Source organism: Homalodisca vitripennis, unplaced genomic scaffold (genome assembly GCF_021130785.1).
Source record: "Homalodisca vitripennis isolate AUS2020 unplaced genomic scaffold, UT_GWSS_2.1 ScUCBcl_3021;HRSCAF=8263, whole genome shotgun sequence".
In the NCBI taxonomy this organism is placed as follows: Eukaryota; Metazoa; Arthropoda; class Insecta; order Hemiptera; family Cicadellidae; genus Homalodisca; species Homalodisca vitripennis.
The window spans coordinates 4,067-15,927 of NW_025779146.1; the positions used below are offsets into that span (position 1 = coordinate 4,067).

Below are 11,861 nucleotides of genomic sequence, written 5' to 3' on the forward strand. Positions count from 1 at the left end.
TCTTTGTATATTATTTAGAGAACAGAAGGAAATATCTGAAATACCATGTTCCTATTTCACTACCTTGTAGAGTGGTTATCATATACATTCTGGTCAAATGTTTCGAACGTTCCAAGGAGGCTCTGCCTGAATACCTCGACGATTTTTAGACTACCGATGTTAAAATCTGGTTGCCTTTTGCTTCTCAATGCTTTAAAGCATAAAATTCGGCCACCCTTTTAAAGACTAAGAAGAAACAAAGTGACCTTATTATATGGATGCTCCATTACTATAAAAACTTTTTACTTCGATCCCGCTTTTCCCCACAGTTAGACAACCCAGATGAAGGTGCCCTCGTTCTACGCATGCTCCAGAAAAATTAAGAATTCCCTGCTCTACAAATGATCCCCAAAGGTATGGGAACATCTACCACTCAAACTAAAAAATAATTTTAATTGACTTTATCAAAGCGTATATTTTGTTTTCACTCTGAATACATAAGTAATCTTTCGCCCTAAAAGGTAATTCCCACGAGGATATTTACAAAGTAACCATTCCGAAATACCATTAGGAAATTAAATCATAGTGAATAACTTATGACATACTATATAGTTTCTCTATACAATGCATGCGTATGGGAGATCTGACAAGTAGAAATTTATTTACTTTTAGTGGTATCCTTGACATAAAAAGGCGCCAAAAGATAAAAGAATGAGACACCCACATGTTGTATAGTTACAGTTTCCACTCAAACATAATTTCCTATCCATAGTAACAACACAGGTCTGATATTTTAGTGTTTTTGATCGTTAAATAGTATTAGGCATATGTGTCAGCATTTCATAAGTCGTCCAACTTGCAGCACGTCAGGTAATCACCACGTCATTTAGTACAATGTGATAGTCAGAAGCAGGACGAGGATCAGCACTTACAAGGATGGGTTACTTCTATTCTTGATTAATCACAATTTCTCCTAATAATGACTCTTTATACCCAAAGAAATATAAATTTTAGTTTTAGTGACTATTAAATACAAAAAAAAACAGTAGCAGTCGTGGGACTGCCGATAGAAGTGAAAACGGAACTATTAAGTTGAGAGTAATTAAAACTATATGCAAAAATTATATGAAATTTTTTATGTTTTATTTATTAGTTACATATGATGGGTTAAACAAATCATGAACAAAATATAAATACAAAGTGGTTGAAAAAATAATTAATATACAATTATCTTAACAACATCTTAATAAAAACAATAAATGAACATATTTCATAAAATCTAAAATTATTATAACATTTTTTTAATTTTCCAATTTTAAAATCCACGAAAAAATATTATCAAATAACTAGAAATCTATTTTACCACGCTAGTAAGATAAATCTTATACCGTAATAATACTCATTTCATGATGAAGAGGTTAAATATTAAAAACATAATTAAAATGAATAATGCTAAATTTTAAATGCAAATATTCGTACAAATATTAAAAATGTTTAAAAATATATTCGTTGTTTTCATTATTCATTTATCTGTATAATTAATAGTTAGTTAAACATAGAATACAAGTGAGTAAACACCGAGTGAACAATAGTGAGTTGAACACCGTTGTAAATAATACAGTTATTGCTACGGATAAATTATATAATTGCAATAACAATTAACCCACAATATTTTTAAAACTAATAAATTAGTTAAATTAACTTGGTTCTTTCGTAAAGGTATTTTTATTGCACAATAAACTAATTTATTGAGTTAATGCGGTATCAGTGAGCCAATGCGCCAACTACAGTTCCGGCAGAAACGTTCACTCATCACTTCATACGCTACTACAGGCTAAACTAAACTTCCAATAAAAAAATGATAAATTACAAAAAAAATATTCATCTATTTTCACACAACTTTCTCGCTGACAAATTTTGTCTGACCAAAAAATAAAAAAAATCATCGCTTACTACTTTTTTCTTGTCATTGTAAACGCTACGTAAAATGTAAACAATAATCAAAATTATTTCGAAATTGTTTTAATATTTAAAAATGTAACAATAGATTGCCAATATTAAGAGCTTTAATTTGACGCATCTTACAGAATTGTACGACATTGGCTTCACTTTTAAATCGCGAGAGGAAGCCGTAAAGGTCACTGATTTTCGCAGTCTGTTTTCATACTCCGCCGGGACAGTTTTAACACAGCGAGACTGACTTTTTCATGCAGGTTAGTAGTCCGCGGCCAAGTCTACGGTTAAAAAACACAGCGAGACTGACTTTTTCATGCAGGTTAGTATCATTAGCATGTCGGTGACGCGAACCGAGGATTTTACCCTCTACCAAAACGCTCAACGCGCCTAAAGAAGTTTTCACTTCAAAAACACATGTATAGATTATATAAAACGATGACATAATTCCAAAGAAAATGGAAGTTCCAAATATAATTGATTCTTTCGTTGAATTTCCTTTTATTTCTCAAAGACTTTCACTGATTTAATAAACTTGAGTTTGGGCTGTTTTAAGGGGACCAGGTAGTGGCAATCTCGCCCATGTAAAATTTACCTTTTTTAGGTACACTTTTCTCAAAAACTAAAAGAGATATTGCAATGAAACTTTCACACTATTTTGTTTGTTGCTCTGTTAACAATAATAAGGATTTTCAAACATATATTTTTTAAAACTTTTTTTTATTGATTTTTGAATTTTAAAACATTTTTAAAACATTTTTTTTTTGCATAAAAGTGTTATAATTTTTTTATTTTTTATTTTCATGTAATAATACATCTTATTATTGTTTATTGTGATAATACAAAGAATGTGTGCAAGTTTGGTCAAATTTGGTTCAATAGTTTGCAAAATAATGGTACCAAATGACAAAAAAAACAAACTTTCGGAAAACCAACATTTAATTTTACTCTGCCCTAAAACTAACAAATGTGTATAGGCCTACCTACTTGAACATAATTAGTGTGCACCATAGCCATAGGCTGGGTCATCTGGGTCTTCCTCATTCTCAAATATTCTACGTTTCACTGTTTTTCTGACTTCTTTTGCTTTTTTTTTTATATCTTTCATGGCTTTTTCAGCTTCAAATATGCGGAGTTTATCTTGTCGCTTGAGTCCTACAACACAATTAGTTCCTGCTTGGCCACATAACTTATCAAGAACTTTTATCTTCCCAAGAGCTCCATCATTGTAACACAATATTGCATCTTGCACTCCAATTGTCAAAGTGGAAAGTCCAACAAAATTGTTTTTGGAAATCCTTGTCCAGATCATATTATTGAAGGACTCGTTTTGGTTTTGTGTCTTTCCGTGAACACATTTTTTCAATAAATTTGGGTCTGCTAAGTCTTTATATATTGGTTTTATGTGTTCCATCACAGCAATTGGTAAATTGTTAGTGGGTGTAGGGGAAACTTTAGGGGAAACAAATGGGAAATCCTACTGATATGTGTATCAGCTCAGTGCGTTCCCGCACAAAAAAATTAAAATTAATATGAATTAGTGCTTAGATTTGCATATATTTGGTATCAAATTGTTCAGAAAAAGATTGGCAACAATAATAAATAATAAAAAAAAATTTTAAAAAAATTAAAATATTTCACTACCTGGTTCCCTTAATCCTCTCTGTACCCGAAGCGTGCAGGGAGAATTAGGTTCAATTATTTTCCAGATTCCAAGCGTCACAGCAGTTTTGGAACTGTTTTGCATGGTTGATGACAAATATTTAATATTTTATGAGATTAATGTTCTACGTACGTCTTCGAGCAACGTCTTTTTTGTTAGGCTAAATATTATGTTTAGTTGAAATTAGTCTCCATTATCTGACTAACATTAGTAATACAAAACTACACCACGTTTAATATTTAAAACTCAACAATTTAAAATACGGTTTCAAATAATTTTAAAGAAAGATATAGTTTTGCAATTCCTAAATTGTTTTGTTAGTTACGTAAACATCCACCAGAGCACGCATCCACAATACAAGAGATAAGACATGGCAAATTAAAATGATGCAGTAGTAAAACTTCTTACTTAGATTTAAATTCAGTCTTCTAATAGTATTCTTGCTATCACTCATAATAATTTAACTTCTGTGTCCTGGTAAACAAAAATAAATAATTCGTATACAAATTACTCGTTACTTATTACTCGTTTTAGTTCTGAGACTAACATTTTAATCACATCAGGATATAAAGCTCTTAATAATGGTCAGAACAAGTGTTTATTAGTTCTAAACAGTTACATAAGTGTAATTCCGTTAGATTTGTTAATTTTAAGTCCTTGAAGCAATAGTGTACAATAAAATGTTCCTTTTTAACTATTTTTTTTTCTTCAAAATTTCCCTTAATCCATAAAAAAGTGCTCTGATTTCTTTTTTATCCAATAATGAAAACAATTCTCAGCATGTTTTTAATTCCAAGAGAACTTTTAAGCAATGAACAATGGGTAAACTTAATATTCTTTTTACGAAGAAAAAAATAAAACATTTCTCTGGAATCCAAAATATTGACACCTTACTGCAATAATTTTTCTTACTTTTTCCAGAATCTCTATTTCAAGAATTAAATAACAAAAACTTTCGTGAACATTTAAAATTTAATTCGACAGTAGAGAAATGTTTTGATCTTAAATTCATACTTATATTTAGAAACGATAAAACCCACTATTTGGGGTGAAAGGATCTGTGAAAGAACCACTTAATTCTCTCTTCAGGATGGCGTCCTTTCTCCTTATTAGTTACCAAGAAACTGATAAAAAATGTCTCTGGAATCAAAAACATTGAAATCTTACTGTCATAAATTTTCTTACTTTTTTCCAGAATCTGTATTTCCAGAATTATATAAATAAAACTTTCATGTACATTTAAAATTCAACAGTACATACATTATTTTATCTTAAATTCCTATTTATATTTAGTAACGTTAAACCCACTATTTGGAGTGAAGGGATCAGTGAAAGAACCTCTCAAGGCTCTCTTCAGGATGGCGTCCTTTCTCCTTGTTATGGACGACCTGTTTAGGTCTGTAACAGGAGTGGTCTTTTCCCACAGCTATGTACAGATGACATATCATGATAATTCTTGTGTCTGGTAGATTTAAAATGGCAGTCACGTCTTATAACTTTAATACAACTCTAAATGGAGTAGTAAACTGGTTAGATAGAATTGTCTTTGTGTTAACCCAGCCCAGGCTGCCCTGGTCACATTTGGAAGAGGGCATAATGGGGGGCCATCGGTCCTTTTTTGTCGAGGAAGCTCTATCAGCGAGTTGATGCCAAGTGAAGTTGAAGTCAAGTACCTCATGTTGTTATAGATAGGTGACAGAATTGGGGACGACGACTAGAAAGGTTTGTTGCCAGGGGAATATGGTTACTAATATAGTGCAGGCTTCCGATCAAATGTTCTTTTGGTCTTCACCCGAAGCTACTAAAGTTGCTTTATATAACGGGATTAGAGCTAGACTAACGTTTGAGGTTTTTTGCTTTGTGAACTGGATCGGATTGGCTTGCATCCTAAGGATATCCTGCCTGGCAATATGCTCGTAACTGACTCGGTTACTGCCTTAGATGGTTGTTATAATCTTTTACGTTTGTGAATAATAATATTTAATTCTTGACTAGTTGGATTGTCTACCCACATCAGTAGGACGTGTCTTATCTAATCTTACGTTATAAATGAGTATAAAAATTACCATGTCGACTAAGGTATATGGTGTACTACACATGATTACAGAACTTCCAACGATTTTCAACGATTTTCCTTTGAAAAACCCTTCTGGATTATAATGTTTTCAACGAAGGATGTGTCCAGGGGGGTTTCCCAGATCAACAACATTCACTGTGATTTCTTACATTTATTTCACATGTTAAAACTATAAGCAAGAAAATGATATACGTTAGAAATTTTGAACATTATGTGTTGTAATATTTACAATTCATTTACAAGAAAACTGGAACCGTAATTAATTTATGAATAGTTGATTTCAATAATGTTGGTATAAAATGTAATTACATTCAAAAATAATAGTAAAGTTTAATGGGTTGTCCTTTGTGGTTTAACTCTCAAATAAACATTCTTTGGAGATAAGTATATGTCTGAAAATTCCTCTTCTCAATTTCTGATTTAAAATATATTGTGAACAATAGCCTTTTATAACGTAGTTACATGCAAAACTTTTGGGATATTAACGTTTGATTATAAATTAAAAGCCCAAATGAATATTTACCAAGATTGAATATTTTGTACAGCAAAGACAAAGTTTTGTTTATGCTTAAAAATAACCTTAGTTTTGTAAATTTACCTTCATTTTAATACCTGGGATTTTACTTTATTACTACTACTAATGAATACTTAACAATTACACCAAGCCACTATTTCAGACAATAAATATATTGTGTAGCTGATTGGGCTCATAGATGTACTAATAAATACTAGTATATTTTATAATTCCACTATATATTCTGTTGTACTCGTATTATCCATATAGTGTATGTGCAGGCATCTCGCGTCTGCATGATAAAACTTCTTGCTCTTTATTTCTTGTATAAAAATCTGAAGGAAAACAACATTCTCTAATTGACTGATTTTGTCAGATAATTATTTTATAAATTGCACTCTACTTTATTAATAATTATATTAGTTAGCTTACAATGCCACAACATGTGAGCTAAAAAATTATTAAAATTGTTTTAAATCATACATTTGAGATATTATACTCATATTTGTGACCTTCCATTATTTTAAGTCTTCGTAAGGAATTTATTTATAGCGTATGATGATACAAGTAAATAGGATTCTCTCGCAATGCGCCTTTGTTACCGGAGAAGCTTACTTACTAATTATGCAATACCCTATCCGGTGCATCAAATGTACTTTGAGGTATTCTATTTATGTGGGAGCCACTATTTTGATTAATTTATACGAATTAATTACTATCGCATAATGATAAATCGATGTACAAGATTATAAAGTGTGACTTTATTACCTATTGAGTTACTTGCCTATTCAATACTCTATGGGAAATGTCCAACAAGCTAACATAAGTATTTTATAAGATATCTGAATATGTAAATGGGTTTAATATGTCACTGCTGCTATCTATATAAATAATATACTACTATTTTTATTTTACTACGACTTATGATATTTATACATTGAAATACAAAATACTTAAATACACTGCGTCCTGTCACACGGTCAGCAGCGAAATACTACTTTGTTAAATTTAAAATTCAATTCAAATTTAAGTTATTAAATAATATATAATGAGGTAAACATTTGTAAGGAATACTTTAAAATATAACTACGCATAATTTGTCTTTGTATCTAAGTAATGGTCTCATAAAATTTAGTTTAATTCCCAATTCCCAATAGAGTTAGCATGATTATTACACATCCAAAAATTTTCAACAGAATTTATAATATAAACTATTGTAGAGTAATTAGCAATAGTATAACATGTCACGTCGAACAGTGTCCCTGGATATTGCATCCAAACACAAATAATAATAATAATAATAATAATAACGTCTTTATTTGCAGCGATTTTCAACATTACATTGTTGTTTTTCAAAATAACTGAAGTCATACATTTTAAATCAAGGCACATACAAATCTATATCATCATCCGAGAAATATAAAATTAAACTAATCTAACCTAACTTAAACTAATCTAATACATTACACAGCTATTTAGAGGTGAAACACTCCTCCTCCAAAGCCAGTCTCAGATTGTCCTTAAACGAGGAATATCCATAAGCCTTTAGACTTTGAGGGACACTGTTGTATATCTGGGGGCCAAAGTATTGAAATCCATTCCTCCCCATCTCCAGCCTGACCCTGGGCACCTCCAGCATGGCGTCCTGCCGAGTGTGACAGTCCCTAATCTCAGCCCGGGACACACCTTGTGAACAAGGCAAGCCACCTGGAGTTTGAAAATGTACTTTATCGGGAGGATCCTTGCTGTACGGCGATACTGGCTAACGTGATCAAATTTTCTCAGGCCGTACACAAATCTTACAGCAGAGTTCTGTAACCTATCAATCAGGACCACACCCTCAAGGGTCAATCTTCCCCCAAATACAGGAAGAGCATAAACAATAACTGGGAAAACCACAGCTTTGACAATCTTCAGTTTCACTTCCTCCTGGAGCAACCCCTTAAACCTAAACAACACTCTTAACCTATTCATTACACCACGATTGATATTTTGAACATGGTTCAAGAAGGTTAACTGCTTGTCAAAAGTAACGCCAAGGATTTTTACTGTGTCTGAAACCTGCAAAGGAACACCTCCCAAGGAAACTCCCAAGGGTCCATTACCAAGAAAGACTGCATTTGAAGAGGGGTAAAAATTAACAAGTGAACACTTTCTTGGATTCAACTGAAGCCCGTGATCGTCAGCCCAGAGCCTGACCCTCGACAAATCAGCATTAATCTGCTGCATTGCCAAGGAAGACTGTAATGGAGGATATGACAACACAAGCTGAGTGTCATCAGCGTAAGAGTAAAGGGAACAGAATGATAACTCAAGATTAAGATCCGCAGTATACAATAGAAACATAATAGGACCTAAGCAGCTACCCTGAGGAACCCCTGACTCCCTGAGAGCAATCCCTGAAAGACGGTCATTCACCCTAGTTACCTGGGTTCTGTCGATCAGATAAGAGCGAAACCACATTGTTGAAACCTGATCAAAACCGTAGTAATGCAGCTTAGCCAAAAACATATCAAAATTCACTGAATCGAATGCATGTGAGAAATCAAGAGCAGCTAAACTACTACATAAATTCTTATCCCTGGCGGACAACAGTTGGCTTGTCAAACTTAGTAGAGCAGATGTCGTACTGAAATCCTTCCTGAAACCAGACTGACTATCGGGCAAAACACCGCTGCACTCCAGGAAGGAAACCAACTGATTTGTCACAATTCTTTCCAATACCTTAGACAGAACTGGCAAAATGGAAATGGGCCTAAGCTCGGACACACTAGTAGGATTACTATTTTTGGGAAGAGGGATGACCAGGCTTTTTTCCATCCAGAGGGGAATCGGCCAGAGGAGAACTGCTCTGACCATGATGATTGAAATTCCGTCAATGCCAAAAGCCGCTGTGGAGATACTGTTGATAATGTTTTTTACCTCACTCTCACTCACCTGCCGAAACTGAAATTTATCTTGAACCTTTTCGCAAGTAGCGTGCTTATAAAAACCGAGCCTTTCCGGGTTCACACTGTTATCCCCACCCAAGCCAGCAAAGTAGCGGTTAATTTCATCCGGGGAAATATTAACCGATATAGAACCGCCAGCAGTGCCCACCTTTAGATCTCCTGCGCGCAAGGTTGCCCAGAAAGATTTTGAGTCACTGCACTTTAACTTTGCCGCAAAATAATCTTTTTTCGCCTTTCTAACGGCGTAATTAAGTTTATTGCGTGCGCTAGAGTATGCCGCTTTCGCACGTGCATCATTACGACAAAGTAAATCTTTTTTTAATTGGTTTTTTGTGCATGTCAAAAGCATTATTTCTGAATTTCGCCAAGGCGCCTTCCTTTTGGTCACACGCTTTTTTACCAATGGAGCACATGCATCAAATACCTGCATAATTCCCGCGGTTAACATATCCACAGCATCGTCAACATCACTCTGAATTTCAATCCCATGCCATTCAATGGAGGAAAGCTCTGAGGAAAACATTTGCAGATCCACTTTTGACAGTTCTCTGTAGGAAATGAACTTTTCCTTCATCCTTTCCTTAGTCTTGCAAGGGCAGTCACAGAAAACCAACTTGTGGTCAGTGATACGCTTGCCTCGACCATCCAAGATCTTAGACGTGTCAACCACACCAACAGTCATGTTGCTCAGGGAATTCCTAACGATGATATGATCAATCAAGGCTGCGGTATTGTCTGTTTCGCGGGTTGGCTCATTGACGATCTGAGCAAGGTTCATCGATGCCAAGAGATTCCTGAAATATTTGAACTCCGGCTTATTGTTCCCAAGAAGATCAACATTAAAGTCGCCCATCAAAATCACCTCATCAACTTGAGAGAGCATGTCAATGAAGAGGGCGTGGAACAGAGAAGCAAAGCATGAGTAAGGGATATTCGGAGGCTTGTAGACAACACAGACACACAAGCGTAATCCCTGAACTTTTCCCAACACGCATATGTATTCCAGCCGGCCATCAATATGATCAAGATAGATCCGCTTCATATCGAATCTTTCCCTGAAGTAGACGGCGACACCGCCGCCATTTAAAGGCAAGCCAGGGCCGCACGTCCTATCAAAACGCCAAAATGAATAGCCCTTCAAACTGTAACAATCCCAAGACATATCAGGAGTAAGCCAGGTTTCTGAGATACCCAGGAAATAAAAGTTAAAATCCTCAACCACAGAGCAGAGCTCACCGAACCCCGTGTTAATTGAACGAATGTTCACATGTGCTAATCTGCAGAGAGATGGCGGCCTATGACGGCGTTTCCCGACAAGGTGGGAGATAAAGGTGGTTGTACAGAGCTGGCCACCGAAGGCAAAACATTCAAAGAGGGATGACCGTCCAAGGCTGCGGTCTCCGAAGAAGTAGGCGCTAGAGGAAGAGGTACAGAGCTAACCACCGGAGGCACTACATCCACTCCCTCCTGAATATGAGAGAAAATAAAGTTGCCGAGAAGATGGTTCCCCGTTCTGTTAAGATGACGACCATCACGAGCCAAGTGATATCTTTTTATTGAGCCATTGGCGTCAACAAAAACCACACCGAAGTTATTGCACATGAGATCTAATTGCTCGTTAAAAAGATAAATGGATGAGTTGCTGATGTCTCCTCGCTTCAGGACTCCACTCAAGATGATCCTAGATTCAGGGAACTGACCCTTAGCAACACTCAGCAGATCAGCCATGCTGTGGAGAGCAGCCTTCTTTCCCCATCCACCATTATATCCAGCACCCCCATTGTACCCATTTACCAGATTATTTGTCCCAGCATGAATGAAGATAAGCTTCGGCTGGGAAGCCACATACCCCGAAAGCTTTTGCCTAATATGTACTATTTTTGCCCCGGGACAGACATCAACGGTTGCCCCATTCTCAGCACAAGGGGCACCCGCGTACCTCAACAAAGAGTCCCCAATCACCAACACCCCCGCGGATGATAGACACCCAATTGAGTATGAATCAGAGCCGGCCTCTCCAGAAGTACAACAGACCCCCAAGTCAGCCCTACTGCTACTTGCAACTACCTCAGTAACATTACTGCAACATTTCATATTAACACAACTAGGCTTATGTTTAGCATCTTGTGTAACTGAGGTAACATTACCTTTGGATGACTTTCTATACTTATTATTTTTGGTATTTCTCTTCCGTTTAACATTCCATTTACCAGATACATTTCTTATTACACCAACTACGCCAGAGTTTACTTCCTCCTGGTCACCAGAACCTAACAATACATCATACGGATTTTTTTGGACAAAACTAGATTTTATTTGAGCTTGTATTCTATTGGACTTTAGTTGTTTGCTATGATTGGGACTCACCCTTGTCCAAAAATTATCCTTAACCTTTGTTTTACCCATTACAGAGTCACATTTACTATTACTAATGCTTTCAACTGAGCTACAGTTTACAGCCTCATTTCGTTCCAGGCCTACCACAGGAATGTCAGAGGAGGTCCCCTTATTACTATTTACATTTACACCACTTGGGTGAGGCACAAATATGTGAGAAGAAATACACCAATCATTGAAAGAAGTGTTACTTATCCTAACAGCACTACAATATCCGTCATAGACAAGCTTGGTATTCACAAGGACATGTATACCACATTCAAAATCTTTGCTCTGTTGACTACATTTAGTTACAAAAAACATGTTTTCTTCAAAATTCAATTTATG

General features: G+C 35.3%; 1 protein-coding gene across 1 annotated transcript; it reads right to left on the bottom strand.

The window, feature by feature from the left end:
• Positions 1–2,929: 2,929 nt before the first annotated feature.
• Positions 2,930–10,299, bottom strand: LOC124372374. Its single transcript, XM_046830760.1, has 3 exons — positions 8,911–10,299; positions 8,553–8,658; positions 2,930–3,087 (listed from the first exon to the last, which is right to left on the bottom strand). The coding sequence occupies exons 1-3, from the start codon at positions 10,297–10,299 to the stop codon at positions 2,930–2,932; spliced, it is 1,653 nt and encodes a 550-aa protein (XP_046686716.1).
• Positions 10,300–11,861: the final 1,562 nt, after the last annotated feature.

Bases quoted from the DNA above. Each gene is read 5' to 3' on its own strand.
- LOC124372374 (XM_046830760.1), bottom strand. From the start codon at position 10,299: ATGTCTTGGGATTGTTACAGTTTGAAGGGCTATTCATTTTGGCGTTTT. The intron at 8,659-8,910 runs GTATTGGAAAGA...GGTTTTGATCAG, and splicing joins TTTTGCCAGTTCTGTCTAAG to GTTTCAACAATGTGGTTTCG. The intron at 3,088-8,552 runs GTAGCTGCTTAG...ATTGTGTTGTAG, and splicing joins GGAGTCAGGGGTTCCTCAGG to GACTCAAGCGACAAGATAAA.